The 25,218-nt window shown below is 39.1% G+C and overlaps 1 protein-coding gene across 1 annotated transcript in view; it reads right to left on the bottom strand.

Annotated features, from left to right (window-relative positions):
• LOC139147550 (glycine receptor subunit alpha-4-like) overlaps window positions 1-16,422 on the bottom strand; it is a 95,377-nt gene extending 78,955 nt beyond the window's left edge. Inside the window, exons 1-2 of the mRNA XM_070718676.1 lie at window positions 16,202-16,422; window positions 14,359-14,468 (exon numbers count right to left, since the gene is read on the bottom strand). Of these exons, the coding sequence (XP_070574777.1) occupies window positions 14,359-14,468; window positions 16,202-16,260 (169 nt within the window). The 5' untranslated portion in view covers window positions 16,261-16,422. The remainder of the gene's footprint in view (window positions 1-14,358; window positions 14,469-16,201) is intronic.
• Window positions 16,423-25,218: the final 8,796 nt, after the last annotated feature.

Genomic DNA, 25,218 nt, shown 5'->3' with positions numbered 1-25,218 from the left:
AGAGCAGTTTGTCAATGGCCAAGACGAACGCAGGAGCTTTTGATATAGGTGCCCGATTAATCAAACCGCTGGCGCCGTGTCTATTTGCTGAGATCATGAGACGTCAGGAATGCCAGTGTTGACAAAGAATTAATCACATTTCTAGTATTCGTAATAAGAATAATGCTAATAATCAGCTACCTATAATAAAGTATAGTATAGGAAATTGCAACATTTAGAACAAAGAACACTGTGTGTATTTTACATAAAGCTGATACCAGTTACAAGAATGTCCCTTCCACCCCCTCCGCCCCCCTCTCTCTATACATAACAAGCACTACATCAACCAATCCATCAATCCATCCACCGATCCGCTCATCCATCCATCCATCCATCCATCCATCTATCCATCCATCCATCCACCCATCCATATACAAGCACATGTACATGAATCTTTCACTCAATAGATTTGACGCATTAAGTATCCACACAATACTTTATACTTTCATCACACAATAGATTTTGATCCAATGTCTGGTGAGATGAATGATCTATTTATCAAGCACTTGTTCAGCGCGTGAGGCTCGTTTTCCAGAGTGTTCATCTGTGCAGGGATACCTCAAGCGTTGCGTGTTTGCATAGAATATTAATCATACTAATTGAGCCGTGCCTCTTCAGTTTCGAAACACATGATATGTCAAGCAAAACCTTTGAGAAAACACAACTGAAAGTTTCATCGTGTCTTTGTATCGAGAGGTTGTTGCGAATAAGTTTGTGTTGCAATGGAGAGGACAAGAGTAAAACACACACTCAAGCGCGCATGCACGAGCACACTTGCTCAAACATTTGCGCACACAGAAAAACAACGCAAGCATAATTCTTGGTGTTGACTTAGCTATGACACATTAGATACTTGTCTATTTCGGTAGCAAAACCTTAATGACTTTTGTTCTTATGCTTAATACTAAAGATAATGATGCTGATAAGGACAACTCATCGTCGATGACATAGTCCCTCCAGTCGTACCGTATGTTTTGGAATCTTGAAGTCTGCCCAACTCATTGCACGTGGAATATCATGCATATAACACATGCATGTACATTACAGTGTATGTGCATTGCTTTAGAGAAATCATGGTATGCTCTTTAAACCTTGGACGTGAAAAGGGCCGACGGGCACTCGACTCTCATGTTGGCCTTTCTGCCTCATAACCTTGTTTGGTATCGCATAATTGGTGGAAACACTGATCATAACAGTACTATGATAGAATCGACGTTGATCAACACTATATGTACATTATTTCAAGCAAACGTTGTCATATATGGTGTGTTTCGTATCGCCATGGTGAACCTTGAAAGTGTAAGCGCACCTTGACTCAGCTTTGATGACACCGTGACAGTGTTTACTCCGTGGCTGTTCTTATAGTTATTTGGACGAAGAGGGCTGTAATGTAATCTTACCAAAGTACAGAACGTCTGTGCATATGAAATATGGAGAATCACTGTACGTTTGGCGGCCATATTTTATCGTATTACAAAACAATAACGTCTACATCCTCGATTGAAATTTCCGTGACTGTGACATTTATGCCTGACGTATATGTTTCTTGAAATGAAAAAGGTTCGCGAATAAGTGATCATGTGGCGACCGTATTGGATCATACCGCGAAACAACTCGTCATGCATATTACCTTTGTGATTAGTTCAGTGTTTTGAAGAAATCACTTCGTGAAATTTAATAAGGCCAAAGTAATTAAATTCTTAGTTTTGCGTCCACTCAAAATGAGAAAAGGTACGCGTCTAAGCGGCTGACAAACACACACAAATAAAATAACACAACGTAATTTGATTGCAGCAAACAAACGAAAAATTGTAACAAAATTTTTAGTTGAGAAAAGCTAAGCGGGTATGTCCTAAAATTTCCTATTCAAATACACTCTGTGTGTTTTTCATGAAAACCTTAAAAACCTAAGCGGGTGGGGACGCAAAACAAAGAATTTAATTATTTTGGCCTAATGGCAGGGCCTGCGACGAAAAGATAACAGTCTCAAACAAAATCGACTAACCTTACGACTAAGTCCGCAGTAAAAATATTATTTTCGTAATCGAACTAAACATTATTCCATGAAAGTTTGCCTTCCTTTTAACATTACTTTTGCATTTTCGAAGTTTATATACGTATGAGTCCATGGACTCAGATTTGATGAAATGAATTGCATTCTACGTTTCTGTATGAATTCGCAATCACTTATACTTGCCGTGAAATTTACTGTATTAGTTGCGGTCAAGATATGTTCCACACCCGTTCGAATTCTAAGACTTAAGTGACCCCCTGTTGTCCTATAAGTGTTAAAAAAGGAAAGAAAAAAAGAAAATAGTGACATTCATGACGGGTCATGACATAGCTGGCACTCACTTGACCCCCACTGATGTGAGATCGTCTATTGGAAAGCGGGACAGATCATGGGCAATATTTTGTGATCATCCAGGGACATTTAATTGATCATTTCACTTGCTCTGTGTATTAATCTGGGACATTCATTATTTACAAATGCAAAAAAAAATCCAATAAAATAAATAAATAAATAAAAATCCAATAATAACAATATGCAAAAGCTCGTCTAAATGCTTGTTGGTTGAAAAAATGACGATAACGGTATAACACACCCAAGCACGATAAGTTGTTGACCACAAGTGATAAGACATTTCGTAGGGCTAATAATGACAACGTTGTGGGAAAAAAAATTCGAATTCTAGAACTTGTACATTATTTACTCAAATGTGTATGAAGGTACGCTATTGCCGGAATAGAAATTAGTTTTGATAATCTTTCATTATATGAAACATTGTCAAACCCAAATATTCTGCACTTTTCATAGCTGTAGATTTCAAGTCTATAATCAATAACACTGAATGGCGTAAATACGATGCTAACAGTTCAAAACCAACAATTGTATGGAAATATATGTTCATGTTCAAGCATGCAAGTTACACCCATCAAACATCTATATGTATTTTTGGTTGTATAGCGGTTGAAACAGTGCAACAACACTGCATGCCAACGATGCAGTGCAGCCAGCGTAATATAACATTTTGGTGTGGATGAAAGTAAAGTGAATTATGCAGACGCTCTGTAATTGCAAAGGTTCCGCAGATCAAACTTTAGCTTCATCCTTTCCGGCGACGCGACCGTGAAAATCAATCTACATTTGATGAGATCTTGAGAAATAACCACGAAATGACAACGCCACTACACAGATATACACACGCGAAGATTTTTTTCTCCGAGGGACACACAGACAGACACGCGGACGGTACCCGACGGCTCTTGTCAAAAACGAATTCTATTATTGCAATGGATTGTTCGCTTGCAGCCGTACCTTTCAAAAACAGTCTTCTCTTACATTACACCTGTAATTCCCCCTGGGATCTAATCAGCATGGCCTGATCATGACAAAGCTGGCGTCCTAAATTTTTCAAGAGATGCAAACCTCCTGCCCCTCAGTTTCACCAGAACCTGGAATCACCAACGGACTAGGCCTATACATACAATGTACTTTCCATCTTAAAAATAATTGAACGACTATGGTTCTGACTTCAAGTACATTCAATGGGAATTCTAAGATGTATTGCCAAGGATATGGCACCGGCCACATCGGGAGAACACAAGCCTTGTGCGCGACACTATTCGCCCTCACGTACAGTCCCTTAACAAAAAGGACGGACTGTGCCGCGAGTAAGTGCAAAAAATCTCCCCGTCACGGTTTCCTGTTTTGTATTATTTGTATGCAGTTTCCAACTCTCCTACGATTGCCTCCAGCTATATATGTCCTTGTCACATAGAGTGTTTTGTGGCATGAGTTTTGCAATTACCTTCTCACGAGTTCACTTCAAATATATGTCGTGATAGTGCGCATCATTTTTTCCCCTCTTGTGAAACTCGTCTGTCTGGCGAAAACAGAAGCTGCCATTCTGTGTGCTGAGCGAGAATCTATAACTCGTGAATGAACCGGAAAAAGACTCAAAGTGATATTTCTCAATGCTTGTAAAGTACGATGCTATCACTGAGAGTCCAAAATGAAAGGAAAAAATGTGGCCGGCGACTTCTTCATATATTACCATAAGTTGTCCGTGTATACATATTTGTTGCTGTGTAAGTGCGTCCAGTCTTGAAACAGCCCGGACAATATTGAACCCACATCCGATCGCAAACGGAACGCTCCGTTGCGCAGGAGGTCAGCGCTAATGCAATCCGTCAAAGTGACATTCCGGGCTCCTTGATACAACAATGCACAACACATAATTTATGTCACTGATTGATGAGTTAATACACTCGTAAACTGAAGGCGGTGCGACATACATGTATGCGACGAGTGTTATCTGTTTGTTACCTCGATTATGCTGTTTTAGGCTCTTACAAAAAATGTGGAAACTGTCAATGCCTTTGTTCTGTGATCTGAAATTTTTGCTGTCGTAAAATCCGAAGTCTCTTAGGCGCCTTTCGAGTAAAACCTTATCCAATTAGCCTGTACAATGATATACATGTATTCTACGTGTAACACTTATTCATGTATTATAAACAAATTGCATGTTTTTAAGTGATTTTGAGAAAAGGGTAAAAGATATTTGCAAGCAACAATGGCGGGGAAACATTATGAAAATAAATAAAATGCGTACATATATTGAGTTTAAGAGCGCCTTTGAACCAGAGAAATACATTTCTTTAAATATTAATTTTAAAATCCGCCAAACAATAGCATGCTTCCGTTGTTCATGCCTTCCTTTAAATATAGAAAAAGGTAGACATGTAGGTTTAGTTTCAGCTGAAAGATTTTGTGAAATGTGTAATTCTAACAAAGTCGAAGATGAGTTTCATTTTTTGTTGGAATGTCCCACTTATCATAATATCAGATCATTGTATTTACCTGAAGATATCTGTATTCATCCAAATATATGTAAGTTTCAGCGTTTATTACGTTCTACCGATGAACGGGTATTGCGTAAGCTTGGTATTTTTCTGTTTAAAGCTTTTCAGTTGCGAAAAGACATACTTTGTAGCTTAAATGTAGACAATCCTTGATATAGAAATTGTTAATTACGGATTGGTTTATTTTTGTATTGTAAATTTGAAAGTTTTAATTTATTTGCATTTTTGACGTGTAACTCCTCTGCAGATGGGCCGGAGGCGTTGAAATGCAATAAACAAACCATTAAACAAATTGCATTTGCTGCAGACGACGACTATTTATCAAAGTCTCTTTCCTCATCTCAGTGTTTTTTATGCGTGTATATATATATATATATATATATATATATATATATATATATATATATATATGTATGTATATAAAACAATATCTGTTACCTTAAGCTTCATGCATTCTACAATCTTCTTATATATATCTATACATAATATATTATATATATATATATATATATATATATATATATATATATAATATATATATATATAAGAAGATTGTAGAATGCATGCCAGTGAAACTTAAGTAACAGATATTGTTACTGTGTCCTTGAAGTAATATATATATATATATATATATATATATATATATATATATATATATATATATATATATATATATTATACACATAAAGGTTTGAAATATATATATATATATTATACTGTACACAAAAAATTTTGAAAATAAATTTATTCTTATTTAGACTTAAAAACGTATAAACTTTTTGAGGCTCTGTAGGATCAACGATATCATTATACATTAAACACGCTCTTTGTTACACCTTTAAACAATCCATCGTTTGATTTCCATTTGAATACTGAAAAGAGGTAATTTTAAGCAAATCAGAGATAATATGAGGCGTAGCTCTTATTACGTAGCTCTGAAGTAGAAGGGTGTGGGAATTTTTTACTTCGATATGTGCTTATCGTACTCAAGGTTTGAATGGTACAATCGTAATCATGGGATCGGCATTTCACGAAAAGACATATTTTTCCCTGTGATGTCTAGCCCCTGCGATGGTTGCGACGTGTCGACCAATCGAGCGTTATCGTAGCCATTGTATCTTGATGCAATGAATTTCCGTGACCGTTACCGCGCAACCATGGGGCAAATAAAAACATAGCCGGGGCAGATGGACGTTGCGTCCATCGTTTGACATTAAAATTTGAGCTGTTTAATGCACACCGTTGGGCAAACACAAATTTCGGGAAAGCGGTAGCATTTTCTACTGTACTAAAAATCAAATGGAAGATTACAAATGTATCATAGACTTTTTCCAGTTTGATGTTCTTTTATTATGCTCAATATAATTATGATCGTCCTTCTGCACCAAATTATATATGATATGAAAGAGGAGCTATACCATGCATAGTAATAACAGTGTCTCACGCGACTTTCTTTGAACCACATTACTGGAGGAAATTACGAATGAAGTGCGAACCAACATTGACACGTGTTTCCCTTAGCGACCTTTTGAGATTGATAATTCGGGGAAAAAACACACTTTTGTACCATTTGCAAAAGACACTATCATCACATCTACAATAGTTACTTAGCGTATAAGCTTCACAACATAGTATTTCGGTGCATACAGGTTTCCCTGTCTCTCTCACTGCTTCTCTGTAGTTTCCCTCAGCTGCATCTGTGATGTTACAATTTATGTATCTGTAATGTACATTGACGGCCATATATTTGGTTGGCACCCCGATCCCCCGAAATAATTGACAGAATTATCATGTTACATTTTTTGTGCGTACACATTTAAAAAACGAGGACAATAACACCACTTGACCTAAGCCCCATCCTCAAATCGTCGAACTAATGCTGAAAATCGGAGCTATTGGGCCTTAAAACGTTTGCTTTTATTGCGGCATTTGAAATCCAATGAGGAACGTCCATTTAGCGGTTTCTAAGGGCCGAATGGACCATTATGCAAACATTACTGAGAGATGTACAATATTTGTGTAAGGGAAAGCTCCACAGAATCAGTGCTGTCGAACCTACACCGTACCTCTAAACCAACATTAGGAATTGGTCTCACAACACCGATACGAAAGCAAATATTCCCTGTCGAATTACTGAGATACCCAACGGAAAATTGTAAGAAAGGGAAAGTTGCATTAAAGTCTAACGATTTTGCCAGTTTATCTGCCTTCCTGTCTGTCTTTATGTCGGTCTGACTGTGAATGAATTCCCTGGCGCTTCTTAATGTTGCAGATAACGCTAAAACATCTCATATGACACTGACACGACCATTTAGGCGATTGTCTGCCTTAACACGGAGAACGTGCACTAATGAAGGCCAAGTCTATTACACCGCACACTATAACGATTGCATCAATGAAAATATTGCACTGGAATATACTATACGCAGAGCGCTCGCTGTCTCCAACCCACATGTGTGAAGCATTACTATTTCATGACATGAATCGTTACCGACTAGATTGTCACGCGTTGTCTTTTGCTGTTGTCATGGTAACAAGCCTGAAAACACCCCTGGTAACAATTTCTCGGACAAAGAAACAGCATCACTTATTAGTATTGCCTTTTTTAAACAGTTATCCGAACAATCATTATGCATAGCCACGCCAACAATTCCCTTTTAAGGTCATCCCTTCCCCCTCCCCCGGCTGCAAGATTTCTGCCTTTTAATCGCCATGGTCAGTTGTTCTGAGTTGATTTTGCCAAGCATTAGTGTAGAAGTCACTCACAGTGAATGTATATACTGCACATCATTCATAGCTTAGCCTTTAAAAACAGACACTGAAATGGCCGTGTTCCTGAGCAAGCGTAGACAGCAGGATTATCGATTATGGTGATTTAGGCATTCTGTAATGTGTACTCTTAAGGCTGTTATTGCCTCAACGTAAACCGCGCTTCTCACGATGTCTTTGTCTTCTTCAAACAAACTAGGACACCCACATGCATCACGCAGATTCATAACAGAGATATTTTTTTCAGTCGTTCGTCGAGTGACGGGTCAATGCCCAGTGATAAAAAGAGCGTATACACCGACTGTTTCCGCAACGATTCCGTAATTAAAACGCGTGTTTGATATAGGAAAGGAAGAGTGCTGCGACTGCATGATTAATTATGATGTAGCGTGCTTTGTTCTACATTAAGGTACTATGCGCCTCGAAAGTAACAAACTTAAACTTTTACTCTAACTTTCCTTAAGGAATCTTTCAACCTTTCTCTTTCAAAATAAAGAATAATCAGGGGTCACCGTTCAAATTTTCATACAAGAGAAACGAATTACCAAAGATTTACCGATTTCAAAAATTCAAAATGGCCGCCATCCCTGTATTAACTCTATTGAGGAGTAATGAAATTTTCGAATTTCGAAAACCTAAGCAAGTGAACAGTTTTCTTACACCAAGAACTTTAAAATGAACCCCCACAAGTGGTATATCAGAAAAGAACTTTAAATGTTTGAGAGTCAGACTATCCGTCCACGAGGCACGTTCTACCTTAATAGCTAGGACGAAACATTATCGTCCAGTGGCAGCTGCCTGGCAAGTTCTTTACCTATAGTTCTTTACCTTTCGGTCGCCTCCCTCGGCGAGTCGGAGTGAAAAAATCATTACCAATGGATTTAAGAAAATATACTCAAAATATACTCAGGGCAAACTTTGGTGTCTCATTGTAGACGCGACGGTCTCCAACGGACAGCGTAAATATGAAGAGACTTCTACGATTTTGACAAATCAGCTCTGAGCAATGTCGCATTATTTTCACTCTATCAAGCTATGATGTGCAACGCTGAAACACAGTAAATGTGTCACTATATCGTCACTCTAATGTTTTCTTCGGACGTCCTGCAATAGAAAGCAAGTATAGGTACACGATTTATGACGACTCTGACGGAATAGGCGATCAATATGAAAAACGGGGGAATGAGACGAGTGATACCGATTAACTTTCATAGCTTCTGGGCACAAAAGACGACAGGGAGATACAGTGGCGTTTTTAAACAGTCGACGACATTTTGACGATATAAATTACCAGCGTTGATGGGATGACCGAAGATAAATACTGGCGGATTTTCTTAGGAAGTAAATCTAAACTACGACAGAGGCAAAGAGCTGAGAAATAATCGCAGTGTCGTCTGGGCGATTAAGCTGCGTCTCTTGGGATATCCTTGTGGTTTTTGCTGTACCTGCTAGAAAAAATTCCGAACAATAATTTTGTTTGGCGTGCCGAACGTGAACCAAATTAGAAAGCGCCAAAGTAGCATTTCGCTAGCTGCATATACAGCTGCCAACAGAATGTGGGACGCTTACTGTTTGAATTACCTTGTTGTAACAACTCAGTAAACATCAGTTTAGACGAACCTGACGTTGCCAGTATATTTATCAGCTTCGAATCTTTTATGCAACTTTGTACATTACTGGCACTGCCGGACGTCGAGCAGCGAAAGAAGGCCTTGCTACTTTTCCAATAATCAAAGCTGTTAATGATAAAACGTTCTCATGAAAGTTACCATCAAATTGTCAAACGGGATAATACCTTCCATGTTCATTTTCGATAATCCGCCTTGAGCGACTTTAAAGGGAAACAGTCGTCGGAACTGCGCCTGTGCGAGTTTTTTGTCCAAAAAGTGCATTTCGTGCACGATCTCAAGACGCACCTCATCATCATAGCTTCAACATTTAAATTATACGATGTAGATTATGATAGACATATTGTAACTTTCATTAATCACCATCGTACCTTGGATACAGTGTTTACGTTGGTCGTATGGGTCCCATACGACCTTTGAGCGCATGCAGTTCCGACTACACTGTATCTCTTTAACGTAGACAAAAAGTTTGCCAGACATGATCATAACGACTTAAAAATCCCCATGCGGTGTATCTATAGCTTAGACTGAAACTGAATGCAGTCATGCTATCGTTAATGTTACGCTATAACGAACGCGAACCGATCTGACATCTTCATCCGGTGTTATAGTCAATATCTTGCCGAGTTTATTAGACTATGATGCAAGAAATGCATACTCCATTTAAGTAGCGGCCAGTATCTTCAATCAGAGCACAATAATTTGGTTCATTTTGAAAAAAGAAAAACATCATATTTTGAGTTTGGGGTTCATCAAGCATTTGAGTTCGCAAAGTAAATGTTCCAGAAACCCATTTTTTTCGAAGAGCAATTATCGTGGATTTATAAGATGAACGGTACTTAGGTATACGTAAGCTCCACTCACATCACAGCAAATATACGGATCGGGCAGGATTTGTCGTTTGTCTGTGGGACAACTGTGCGTTAGACATCCTCTCGTAAATTTACTTCCCAAGGTCGGTCACGAATGTAATTTTGAACGCTGAGAGTTCGTGCTTTGTCACGCAATTAAATGATTGCCATCGAAACCCGTGACGAGTCGTCCCGGTGTTCGATTCTTCTGCACCGGGCTATAAATCCAGAGAATAAATCTAGAATATCCATAGATCTAAAAAGAGCAAAGCGTTCATTTGCCAATACAGAGGAGGCATTCGTCAAATGCCATTAACTAGGGGGTCTAGGTGATATTTTAAGGTCAGTGTTCGGACTCCCTAGGTAAAACTCGCTTTATAGTCTGGGCTCTTCTTCACTCTGCTGAGTTAAAACAAAACAAAACAAAACAAAACACCCCCTATAAAACAACATTGACACTGTTTAGGGTCTATGCTTGAAGTTCCTGCCTGATATTTGACATGACCAGTGCGAGTGTCATGTTCATGATGTTTGTAAAACACACTCCATTTCTTGGAACTCAGATCTTCCACGACGTTCTTGCGTACATTATTAAACTATAACAATCCACAAGAAAGCTGGTTCGCTTGTCAGGTCTATGTGCATTTGATGCTTCTATTTTCTTACTTAGAAAGTTTCATTTTAACAGACAGAGAGCTTGCGAACATATCCAACTAAATATATTCCTCTCACTATATTTAAACACTGAACAATAAATGTTGAGCTGCAGATCTCTTTTTCTGCTCAAACCAGTGCTTCGCTTTTAATTGGACCTGTACAGTGTCATTTCATATATTTCGGAACCGACTATAAAAACAGGAGACCGAAGACCAGTTAAGTTTCCGGCGGGAGGGAAGGTTTGAAAGGATTAGCTCAACGCCATGAATAAAATAACAGCCTACCATCAGTGAGCATAAATCTGTCTCTTGTTCAATCTGCCGCGCTGAAATGCTCTAGATTGTCGTGAATGGGAATCCGCTGATGGGAACAACCTGTTAATTGTCCATTAGACCGCAAACACACGATTATCCACACTCTTCAGGTCAGTCGTATTGCCAGACATTCTCTCTCGTGCTTCGATTATTCAATTATTGTCACCAGCCATTGACAGCGTCGAAGTCAACGAAACAAGCTGTATCTTTCGCCGTTTGATAACGATACGTCTATCGCTTGTCTTTACATCATATCATATGTACGCATAACGCGCTATCATTCATTTCGAGATGGAGAGGGTGATGGCTAACCATACATGCATACACTGATAATAGATACCTGCAAAGATACACGTGTACATGCATATATGCATTGACGCATAAGTAAAAACGCCAGAGACATACTTATACTTACATACATACGTACGTACGGATATATACGTACACATAGATAGATAGATAGATAGATAGATAGATAGATAGATAGATAGATAGATAGATAGATAGATAGATAGATAGATACATACATACACACATACACACATACACACATACATACATACATACATACATACATACATACATACATACATACATACATACATACATACATACATACATACATACATAATGAAATGGTGGAAAACTCAGCTGATTTGTGTTATAGGCCTACTGTCAGACTTTTCAAACTCATGGTCGAGAAATTTCATGATGTGTCTACCTATGGATGTAAAAAATTACATCCATGGTCTACCGTAAGTACAAACGTTTTGCATATGCAATTAAGGACGAAATCAATTATATAATGCGTCTAGACAAGCAGAACCGCTTGGGGGAGAGAGAGGGGGGAGAGAGAGAGAAAGAGAGGGGGAGAGAGGGGGAGAGATCGTTGTAGGTTGTGTTTACAACGAGCTTCCCGATTTACCAAATAGAGCTATTATTCAACCAGCGTTGTAGCTCCTAGATTGAAGGATATAAACCGTCTCCCGATCACCAACGACCACCTGAGAAGGGTCGGCCTCTCTTTTAGAATGCCGAAGCCGTCGGTGAACTCTTTTATCGAGTGTAGCTTTGTGTTTATCAGCGCAACGGTATCCTACCGTGAATTTCAACCTCGTTGTCGGTATATCGGGTCCGTTATCCGGGATCCGTTATCGAAACGCTATAGAATAACCCATGATTTAGGGGAACATCCTTGCTCTCATTCTCTTCTGTGTCTCCTTGTCGTTAAAATTTCTTAGGCAAATATAACTAAGCTTTTTAGCTGACTTCATGTAGAAGATGAATCGAATGCAAAAAGTTTTAGAAATGAAATTGCAGCTCGTACTTAAAAAATGGCCTCAGTGCGCTTGCACGATTCTTTGCATATGCCGTTGTTTTGTTGTATAGTTTTGTGGCCTGCCTGCATGTCTATAATTGTTACACTATATTCGTATCTGAGTCATGCACAGGCGCTTCAAATAGATCAAGAAGAACAGAGCAATTTCCATGTAAACGGTATAGCCTTTGCCACAAACGAGCACAGTGAAGCCGTGTTCGCGTCACCGGACCATTCTCATTGCAAGAGCCGAATGTGCGACACAGGTGGGTTATAGATTTGGCGCGGATTAGTAAGGAAATTCCCATATATCCCTCCTCGTCATCACTTTCCTTGTGAAGAGGTCCGAACTGAAATTGGAAAGAAAGGGCTCTGTATATACTGAAATTAGACAGTTGCGAGAGTAAATCGAAGTTTGCTTTTAATAGAGGCGTCGCTCAGACAGCATGCTTAACAAACACGGTCTGCGAAAAAAATTACCGGCTGTATACATACAAATAAAATTACAAGATCATATTCTCAAATTATTCAACGGAAACACGAGACGGTATGGGCATACTACAAAATACATGATCAAATTACCTCATTAAGTCTACCCGACAAAAGCATGTGACAGTATGCCATGGCTGAAAATGGCAGGAAATGTTCATTCTCAATAGGTTGGCACCGGCTTGACTTGCGTGTATGGCAATGATACCGTACATTCTGGTCGTTTACGTACGGCGTATATACATACCATGTGTATTTACTCAAAAACTCATCGCCAACATCAGTGCTTGTATCGACAGACGCAGAGGGTCTTGACGCCTACTTGCCGATCAATAAAACTCCTTACTATATTACAGCAATTTGTGAGTGATGTTAAAACGGGCGCTCATAACATAATTCTATAGAGATACTTGGTTATAATCATTTTAGCTGCGAGCGCGAGACGCTCTTTTTTCATACGCGTTATCGATTAAATTGGATAATTAATTTTCATTTCGCGACAGCATTATTATGATCATACAAAGCCACTGGCCGTTTATAATAAAATAAATATTCGATGTTTTGAGAGAGCGTTTTAAATTTCAGAGAATGTAGGGAAAATATAACATATTCGTGTAGCAATCCTTGATTCACAGAGTAAAAATGAATACCCGACTAGCAGCCAGTAATTCACTTTGACTCTGTGCTGTCAAAGTGACTCGAAATATGCACCGGCACATTACCGCAGACTCTGAAGCACTTTCAATGGCGAGTGTCGACGATGCGTTCATTTAGTCCTTACCCCTAAATCTCCATCAACACACGGGCCATGATAGTACCCTCTCATTAAAAGCTGAGTGCCTGATGTATTGCGCGTTTCACTCAAAGACGTTCCGTACATTACTTGTTCACCTATGTCCGCGTCTGTTTTTTGCATCTGCACTCGATAATGCTATTCCTCAACCCTGTCCATTCCCTTTAAAGGAGACTTTTTCACACTGGCCGTTTATCGGGAGGTCGAAAGGTAGGCAATAAATTTTCCTCGTCCTACTTTGCCTAGATATTCGAGTGGCAAACGTGTTTTACCGTGTGTAATTGTTAAAATAATTTCATTTCATTGACATTATGAATATTAGTTTGAAAAAATTCAGCTTCTTCGTGCAAGGCGCTGAGTTATGGCATACAAACAGTCTCGCAGAACTCTGATGTTAGTCAGTCAGTCACCGCGGGTATTTGCCGGGACGAATTTTGCCTTTCTGCGCGCATATTTACTTCTTTCGACCAGTAATTTCACACTTTTAATCATCATATTCTTGTCACGAAACGCCATTTTCGACAGCCGTAAAAACGAAAATATCATCTAATATTATCGGACAAATATTCAATTTTGCGTATTCATCTCGGTTTTTACTCTGACGTCATTAAGGAGCAGGACCTATTGTACTCACCGTTGATATGCGGGCGAACACGCTTATCGTACCGTGCCAGCAGCTCGTTCAAAATGGATGTCTTCTTTTTCTCAAGATCTAACTCCGCGGATGTGAGCTCACCCCAAAAACTGAAAGCGAAAACAATATCAATGCAGTGTAAGCTTCAAATAATGACTGTATTTTGTATTTTACTCTACAGGGACAGGTTACAAGTGATCTAGAGTGTGCTTTACGTGCAAAATATCTCTTAAAGGTAAAATACGCCTCTTAGTTTGTCAAGAATCGAAATTTTTCCCCTTAGAGTTAGCATAGGGATGGGGGCCACTTTGAATTTCAAATATTAGTAAATGTCAAGTATTTCGTTAACACGATTGGAACTAATTTGGGATAATTGGATGGTGAAGTAATGCCGATTTAATCTACAAATATAATCTCGTCTGCTTTTCTTTTTACATTATTACACACTTGTTTTTATGAGTAATTTGCAATATTGAAACATTCAGCTATACGGCACCTAACATGTTTGAGAAATTTGAAAAATATGAAAATCCAATCATCCTAAATTAGTTCTAATCGTGTTCGTTTCTTTTGTTCCAAAGTTTGTACGTAGGTAAGAGAATGGTTGAAATTTTCATTTAGTAAAGTTGGAGCAAAAGTTTGTTTTTCATTTTCGAGGCGCTTCAACTTAAAGCTTGTGTACGCTTATCAACGCAGCGAAACATGTTCAGGGAATCAAAACTTCTTCATCAAACCAGTCCGGAAAAACACTAGCTGTTTCGGATTGCTTTCAACATTATGAATAGGCAGGGTATTTGGTATCACGTTTTTATTCGCCTTGAACAAAACATTTTTGAACACTTGGTTTTTTTCGATGGGTATTTGTTGGGGATAACGTTGAGATGTGTCGATGAATAGGTATTAATCACCAAAGGCTCGGCAACACGTGTAATGCCAGGATCGTGCATTCGCGTTTAGATTTAATCATCCTTGGACAGGATAAACTATAAATAGTTATTGTTCTCGCGGCTTTAAAGTGGACCTGCATATTTTTACATTCGTATAGCGACCAGCACCTGTCGTGGTTATGCATGTGTAAATTACGTTTTGGCGAAACACAGCTCATATTATGGCATGTATAACTCATTTGCTTTGAATAGGCACGGATAGGGCGACGATGTGACGTCATTTTGGCAGGGACACAAAACTAAACTTCCAATGTTTACGATTCAATAAATTGCCACTGAAACGTGCGAAGGTTTTTTTTCCGCTCATTGGTATTATTAGATGGGTTTCTATGAGTACGTGACTGAGAAACAATGCTCGGCCAAACACGCTTGAGATCATCAACCCTTAAGAAAAGTGAAAACAGAGATGGCAGTTAACGGAAGAAAAGAAGTAAAAGCAAAGAACCTAGACGTGACGATTAGGCAATTTGTCGAAACTGTACGAATCATCCGTGTGATTCGGAATATGTGTTATCCTTGGTTTCCTATGAGGACATTCTGGTGATCGTTGTCAAATCTCCAGTATTCTTTACTGAATGGATTCAAAATTAAACACGTCTAGATCTAGTTTAATATTTTTTTAAAACCAATAAAATAATTGTATTCATTTGGTGTAAGGAAATTTGTTTCAAAATATCTTAACAATGTCTTAAATAATTTCAAATCGAACCGAAAATGTAGAAACTTGTAAATGCAGACGAGTTCTCCGATCTGGTTCTTTTGCAAAAGAATGATATCAGTGACACAAGATGTTCGAAGTGCTGAAATATTTCTACTGTAAATTAAAAAAAAAAAGCAAAAACAATCAAAACAAAATAAAACCAAAAATCGACACAAAAAGATGTATTCGTACTCACCAAACCAGAAAAGATATCAACAGGAGCCACATTCCAGGGGAGGACCGCCGAATCCACATATTGTCACTGCTTGACTACTGTAAAGACACTGCCGTCCAGGTATGGTAAAACCACGACTTTTATATATACCCGTGTGCTGCGCTTGAACACCGAGAACAGAATGAGCGCAGCGCCCGCCGGTAACCGGTGTCTACGGATGGCAAAGCGTCAGTGTGTAGTGTGACGTCGATTGCGAGTTGGGGGTTACAGGCAAATTATGAGGGCGCTGTTACAAATTTCTCGAACAGGCCAACCTCCCAGTCAGTGGCAAATATTGACCACGACATGGTTTTGCATCGTTGGCTTTGTTATTGACAATTGGTCCGAGCACAATCTACTGACACTTCGCTTAGATGAAAACGTCAACAGATGCAACATCGTAGGTAAAATTTTTCCTTATGCTAAGATACTTATGTATGAATCTATGCATACATATATATATATATATATATATATATATATATATATATATATATATATGTGTGTGTGTGTGTGTGTGTGTGTGTGTGTGTGTGTATGTGACGATTCATAAGTTAATATGAAGTCACACGTACTTTTTCGCATTTGCTTTCAGATAAAAATAGATGAAAAAAGCCCACTTGTTGTCTACATCAGTTAACTCGCATTTGATCACTTGATTTTTATGTCATATTTGATATCAGATAAAACGTGAACCGATTCCCCTCGGGACATTGGTAAAATTTCACCCTGTGATCCCGCCACAGTTTTGACATTGATAGACACGTGGCTGTAGAATAGATCTCGTAACTCAGCACCATATTTCATTCCACACGTCGAGTTTGTTGGCGAGAGCCTTTTGTCCATAAAATGGCGAACTGGGAAAAATGCATGAATAAAGAAAAGATATGCCATACATACCATAACTAGTTTACTTACAAATATGACCATGAAATCGATATTTGCTGTCGATGATTAAATGATTCCAAACCTAAAGGACATGAATTAATGAATAAACTTGGGAATACCTGTCAATTTAGTTTTTACGTGTTTTTTTTTTTAATTTCGGTCGTACACACAGTAATCGCCGGGATGATCAGAAGCCATGGCAATCTGATCTAGCTGAGTCCGCGGTCTCAATGGCTAACGTTTGAAATCAAAAGAGACAGAATCTTTACACAGCTTTTTTGTGGACGTCAGCGTATGCTTTCTCGCAGGGCCTTCTGGTCCATTTTGTAGATATCACTTTAAAGTTAAAATTTCAGAAAACTTTGAATTATATCTGTGCCACATTATTTAATGTGAAAGTCACGTCCTTCCCTTCGGGATTTCATGACGATTACTTGGAGTTTGTTTGTTCAGACGCGCTATCTTTCCCTGCCCATAGCGAGGAACTTGCAGCATAGTTGACTGATTTCATGCGTTCTCTATACTGCTGCATTGTGTCTCAAGCTCCCAGGTTGCTGTTGCTTTCGCAGAGTCGGTGACCGCTGTAGTAGTCTGATAGCAAAGTTGTGGCCAAACTCATGATTGCCGACATTGTTAGATGAAAATGAGTGATGGATGCACTCTCTTCCAGACCGTATGACTGAGATACTGTGCCTGTAATATCGTTTTTTCGAACAATTTACCCGCAAATCTATTTGTAGTTTCACTCACCGAGCAAAACCCACAGTGCAGTCATACACTTTAAGTGAAGTGTCCAGTAACATGAATCACGTTTATCGCCCACGCTCCAAACATGCATCATTTCGTTTGAAAGTCTCTCTTTTCTGACTGTCCACCTTCCACAGGTCCCATGCACCCTTGCTTGATGTAAAGGACTGAATACAGTCTTGTTCGCACGCACAAATGTCGGGTAGGATCCGCCTCAGCCTAAAAGTATACTCTTTTGGTTGGTTTGGCATAAACATAACATAAATGACCGGCTGTGGTCGAGCATGTGTGTGTTTTGTGATTTTGCCAGTAGAGTGGACACTTTGAATTCATTTTGATATAAAGCGGTCTTAGCGACTGCAATATGTCTACCTGTATTTTGCTTGGTATTCAATAGAGCCCATGAAACCTACCCTGTACATGTGGATAAAGATTGGTCCCACTAATTATCCTTCTCGTCGTGTTCCCCGCCCAATTATACTCATTTTGTTCAAGATAAGATAACTTCTTTTCATACTTGACTGAATTTTATGCATCATTATCCTCCTTTCGTCATTGTTCGTCGGCGGAATCACGGATAAGTAGAGCAAAAACTCAACATTGACGGCTTCCGCGCCGAGCATAAAAATAGGAAACCGTAGCTTTGTCACCGATATTCAACCGAGTCGCCACCCATACTATATGCAAATTTAACGAACTTTACAATTAAAGACAAATCAGTGCCCCTGAACTGAGGGTTTAGTTTCGTGTGATAAATGCTGATATTAAAGCTCGTTGGGATAACCCCTTCTCTTGCAGCTGGGCACAAGGGATCTCACCTCCATCCCCGCCGAGCGAGGTTTTCAGTCGCGCAATCGAGCGTGCGCGCGACCTCAGGCTGTATGTGCGCGACGATTTTGCGCAGCGCAGATTACACGCACCTGTTTGAGTGCACGCACCATATACGTGGAAACAGAACCAGCAAGCAATTACCACACGTGGGCTTGTCTAAAGACATCTCTGCAATTAAAAAGTGGCAGCCCAGTAAACTCGAAAAAGACCGATGGAAAACAAATATTCTGCTGCTGGATAGAAATGCTGTGTCGATAGTCCAAACTTCTACCGGCGCAGGCGTCGCGTTTGATGAAAGTTTGCGAGCGAGAATTGCGCGGTAAATAATTCCAGTGTGCAGCTCTATACAAAACCTTTATTGTATGTCACGCTCTGTAGCCTCAAGAAGGGCGCGTTTATATGTGGAAGAACGAATCAAACCCTTCGAAAATGCGAGTGCCATCTCAAGACGATGATAACTCACTCTTCCAGCTTTCTCGTTTGAGGTCGAAGTCATAATTCAGATTGCTTTGGTAGATTAATAATTAAGATAACGAGTCTGTCTAATTGACTGGCCTCGCCCCGCGCTCCGCTGAGGGAAATCTATATGAATCAAGACCGAACCTCGTTTTGGAGATAGCGTTGCGCTTCGACGCCTGGCATACAGCGTTATACACTGCAAATCTTGATCTCAGACGCAGATATTGCTTCTATGGTAATCACTCCAGATTGCACAAGCGATGCGTTGCTCAATATTAGACGTAAATCTGCCAACAGAAAAGCAGTTGCTTTGGAAACATCGGTACAATTCCAAAGCGCCCCCGATGACTAATTCATATTGCGAGTATTGCATACAATCGACAAAAATCGAGGATGCAGTCCCTATACCATCAAATCATCTTCGTCTTGTGTAACCTGTCAGGATTGAAGACGCAATCAATCAAAGTCACGTCTTTGTGATGCATGGCATTGTAATTGTCATGCGGACATAAATATTACATCACAACATTCTCTCTGATAGAAATACGACATGAATACTCATTCAATTGCTTAAGGCTTCTGTGTCTATATCATCCCCAATATACGTGGTATGCATTATTTACATGCAGGACTTTCAGATTTGAAAATTGAAAAATTTCGCCGTGAGTAATGATGGCTATATGTATTTTTGCCATTGTCTTTACTGTATATATATGATATAACAACAAGTGATCGATGCGCGATACATTTAGGTGCATCAAAACTGACAACCATTTTTGACGAACACTCAAGGCAGAGGTCATTATAATTCCCTACTTCTCGCAGTTCACAATAACACATCGAATACTGTTTTTTTCTTCAGCAGGCTGAACGTGACCAATTCTGACAAGATCTCACTCTCTCTCTTTGGTGCTTCTTAACGAGTGTTTTGACCGGCGCCAACGAAATTGCGGTGTTTTCCACCTGGCGACTTTTTCTTACGTGCGGACGCAAGCTCAGTTGACGGTGACACGTGCACACCCTACCGCATACACTGATCTTGAAAGACGTTGCGATACCGAGCACGGAGTTCAGGCACACTTCCCGTCCATTTTGCCGAGCAGTATATCTGTTTTTAATATAGGCCTATTATCTGAGTATTAACTTAATCCAAAACGAAATCTTTTCCGTCAAATTATTTCGCCATTGAATTCAATGCCACGGTCACTAATACTACCCATACAGGAAAAATAAGGCAAAAAAGTTTCAGGAAAATCGCATCAGTATAGTAAGCAGGCTTAGTCTATTACGGCTTTCGCGTTTGAAACGGGAACGTCTCGGCAAGAATGAAAGAAACCCATCAAATCAATCCTGTTGCTATTGGATACTGATGTAAACACGTCCAAAGGCCAAAGCTTGCTTGCCTATCAGCGATAAATCTACAATTGTTGGTTTCATGAGCATTGATATGACTCATACCTTGATAATAGCAAAGCCTGAGATAGATTATGCCGAGGAAATGTTTTTCACTGACTGTGAATCCGAGTAGGAATGAATACAGCTAGGCTGAAAAGTACATTGCATGCCAAAATAAATTAGACTCAAATTAAAAGTGTGACATGGGATTATTACGTGAGATCATACGCTTATAGACCAAGTACAATTTCGTGAAGGCGCAATGAACTTGTGAACGCATTTATTCAAACTTAGGAATTCATTACTTCCCATAAAAACCACAAAAAACAAAAAAGAAAAAAAACCCAACCAAACAAATCAAAGCAAACCAAGCGGCTCAATCCAGTCAGATCTGTAAGACGAACACAAGAATTTGTTTACTGTTTTATCTACTTAACCTCTTTACATCTTTGAAAGGGTAGGGGTCATCGGAACTGCGTCTATGCGACTTTATTGTTTACAGCAACGTATTTCATGCACGACATCTAGAATAATGCATGACGTAAACATGTAATATTTCACACTAAGCCTATTGCGTGTGTAAGTGTATATATATATATATATATATATATATATATATATATATATATATATATATATATATATATATCAGAATCAGACACACATACACAAGTATACAGATGTCCTCGTGGGAAATTGCAGTACTCGATGTCAAAAGCAGTGTCTCAAGTACAAAGTGACATTACCATATATGTTATTGAGGTTTCATGCACCTTACACGTTAGACAGATCCGTCTGAAAATTGCAAGATGCATAAAAATGAAGTAACAGAATTATTACCTTTTAATTGAAATAACTACTGTTTATGATATAATATATATATATATATATATATATATATATATATATATATATATATATATATATATATATATATATATATATATGTATATGAAATATAGTGGTGAATGAAAAGTGACCCATGCGGGACTCGAACCCACACCCCCGTAGACATTACGGATGCTCTACAACTGAGCTAATGGATCAGTCGGTCCAATGTGGCGGTCCTGACTCTTAGATGGGCTTTTCATTCGTTGTGCGTTGATGGTGAGTAAGGCGGCTAAACTCATCACCTAACCTTTCAACCTAAGGATCCCGCGGGATTCTACAGGGCCTCGCACACAAGTCACCAACTTAGGAATCAGTTATTGGTAATGAGGATCAATCTTATGAATGATGCAAAGCCAGAGAAGGGTATATATGTATATATATATATATATATATATATATATATATATATATATATATATATATATATATATATATATATATATATATATATATATATATATATATATATATATATATATATATATACAACATACACATATGAGATGGTGCTACTGATCTTGCATACCATTTGTACAAACCTTACTTATATTCTACCTGCAGTGGTTATCTTTCAATGAGAGTTTAGTTACATTCCCGTGTTCGTCCAAGAGGTCAGTTTAAATGTTAAAATTGCTGTGCTTGGGCGAAAAATTGTCAGCCGAAATCGTTCATAATCGTCAATTTAGAGCACACAGAGCGAAGTTTGAACTCGATCAAGGAAGCCTTATGAAATTCATCCCGTGTTCCGTTCGTCTCACTATACTCGTTATTACAGACAATTGTCTCCAACTCGTAGTATATCGAACGCACCCAACTGTAATTCCGGCGCTTAATCAAATCAATTCCCCGCGCGGATTAGCGTCATCTCAGACATTATACGTGTGACTACGTTTGTGGCCTGCTTGGAAAGTATATTCCTTAAGCTTGGTCATTGCCTTTATGTTTATTCCTAAAGTAGAGGCCATGTTTAGTATGCTCGGGAAAGGCGGTTTAACCGTGAAGCGAGCTATTCCTCATGGTAATCACTTTGGCAGTTCCACGATGGAAGTTTTGGCCTAGGGTTACAAGCTTTTCAACTGCCACGGTAAGTGTGCACTGGTAATGATGGCATAATGCATCGCTCTAACCTTCATGGGAGAAGACATTTACATTCTGGCACCAAATTTAACATGTAGCGACCATTTCACTTTTTCGCCGAATATTTTCGGGATGTATAAAATTTTATGGATGAATGGATTAAGTTGCTATTACAACTGACATAACATTGAAGACAGTGGAATCGCAATATATTTTTATTGGTTTCAAAGAGTCTGCAAAAACTGGAGACTTTTAGCACCTGGTAAAAACATTCAAGCGATAGAAATGGTAGTAATGCTGGACCGAAGGTATCACTTTATACTTTTACAGCTATTTATTCCAAGTGCGCTTTGTTTAACATGCACATGTCAAATACTAAACTTCAGGCCCCCGGGTTTTCCATCCCCGTTTAAATGTCTAAAGTGCACAATTTCTTGAATTATACCTGACGACTCAGCGCACTTTCCTAATACAGCATTGCACTCGAAAACCACCGCCATGAAGTGTGTCGCTTGGAGGCGCTGTGCGACCTCCCTATATAAGTATAGTATGTAGTAATAACGTCTTTGAAGAGTAGGTGTGGATATTCGAGTTGAAAGAATATGAGCAATGATGTTTTAGCGCCTGAATCCTGGTCCGAAGCAAGATTTTTTAATAGTAAATTTCAGTTACTTGACCAGACCCCATGGTTTCCGAGCAAAATTAACACAATATTGTTCTGTTTTATCTCAAATTAATGTCGACCAATTCACTCTCAAGGAAACGACATACCCTGAGACTCTCAGAAGTATGTGCTACAAGTTAAAAGAGGTGAACACATTGACCCATCCGGACAATCAGGAACGAGACTTAGGGTGGTTATAGGCTTGTTTCTGAATATACACCATACTGCTAGAAATACCGACAAATTTTGTCAGTGCCGATGATTGACTTTTGTTTAGCTCGTAGGCTAAGCTAAAAGGTCTTTCCTTGTGTTCACCGTAACATTTGCAGTAGGCTATTAAGTTATGCTCGTCGTTGATGCATGAGTAATATTCAAAAAATATTTTGCAGACAAATATTTATCTGTATATTGATGAGAAAACAATGGCTTAATTTGCGGACAGACCTATTGAGTTCATTGTATCTGTACAACTCATTACGCATAAATGCAACTGGACTTAAGGTAAGTTTGACGGGCATACGGTATCAACATTGTTAGGGAGCCTTCAGTAAGTGACAGATGGGGTGGGCTGGGGCATTGGGAGAAGGGTCACTTTTTATAAACCTATGTTGTGGGGAGGGTCACTTTTAACAGAAGCTGATTTTACGGCCACACCTTCCATTGTCCATGTGATATTTCCTCAATAGGAAATCACAAACTAAATACATTGATTCATTATCGACAAGCTTCACAAGCAAAGAAGATGCAGCCTACATTAAACACCTGGAACAGTTAAACTGATGAAAAACAAGGGATAAAATCATATGTGACAGGTGGCAAAGTGTGAGCTTATACCAATTATCAAACGTCTATATATGCATAGATATTGTTAGTTGGAAAAATTGTTCATAGTTTTCTCAAGGACCACCATGTATAGTGAATCAACATTTCGGCGAAATTCCACACACACTGGCACATTTTACTTCCCACTTCAAGCAAAGTACATTTACACATATTATCAAACATATATTAATTTGCAGACATACCTTGTAGTGTGGGGGAAAATTGCCAATAGTTTGCCTAATAAACTCCCATGTATTGTGATTTGATATTTTTGGGTGAAGCCCTATATCAGCCATATCTTGTCTTCTTTTAGTTGCGCATAATTTGGTGACCCTCCCGAAAATGTAGGATCCTTCAAAAATGCTTGCTTGATAAATTACGATCCTCCCTCCCAAAACGCCAGTCCTCCCCCTGTAATTTCTGTCCCGAACTTTAACAGTTAAACAAATTGTTATGTAAATTAGCTGATGCTGGTTCAGTTATTCCTGGGGAGAATATTGCAGTGATTGAGGGAGGTGTCGCCAACTGGTAAATTTCATCAATTTCGCAAAATCATCACAAAACATGTTTTGAAGGCTGATATACCAATTTTGCTTAGTTTTGACCCTAACATAAAATTTGGAGGGGAAAGTAAAACTGTTCCTAACTGCCCTGCCACTGACATATACGGAAATTATCCCTGACACTAATGTCTACTGCCCTCCAGTGTCTATGGTCTGCCCGCTCCCCACTCCCCACAACAATTCATATTCCCCACTACTGATATTCCCCATTGCCAACTAGATATATATACATGTTCCCTTGGAACATTGCTCCCCTCTATCAACCACAGCATTCCCCTCCCTCTACGTATTTTTCGGTACCCACTGAAAATGAAATTTCTTCTCCTCCCACAAGAAAATTTCGATTTTTTCTCCCTGCCCGCTGAAAAACTGCACACGAACACCTTTTTGCACAAACAGCTTCGTTGCGCGGCACCTGTTGGGGAGGGGGGAGGGTCAAGTTGAAGAATGTCGAAAAGGTGGGGGCGGTCACACTTTAGAGAAGGGGTTAAGGTCAATTTTACAGTACACGTGCGCACGAAATTCCCCGGCCCATCCCCTGTGTAATTACTGAAGGCTCCCATGTGTGACTCAGCCTACGAGCACTTTTCAAGTCAACAAAAAAAGTTTGTCCACTTGTGAATGGATAGAAGTGTAGTGCTATTGCGCATGCGCCAACTCTT

The sequence above is a fragment of the Ptychodera flava genome, chromosome 13, assembly GCF_041260155.1.
Source record: "Ptychodera flava strain L36383 chromosome 13, AS_Pfla_20210202, whole genome shotgun sequence".
NCBI classification, from domain to species: domain Eukaryota; kingdom Metazoa; phylum Hemichordata; class Enteropneusta; family Ptychoderidae; genus Ptychodera; species Ptychodera flava.
The sequence above is the reverse complement of the archived record's forward strand: the minus strand, read 5'-3'. Positions and strand labels throughout refer to the sequence as shown.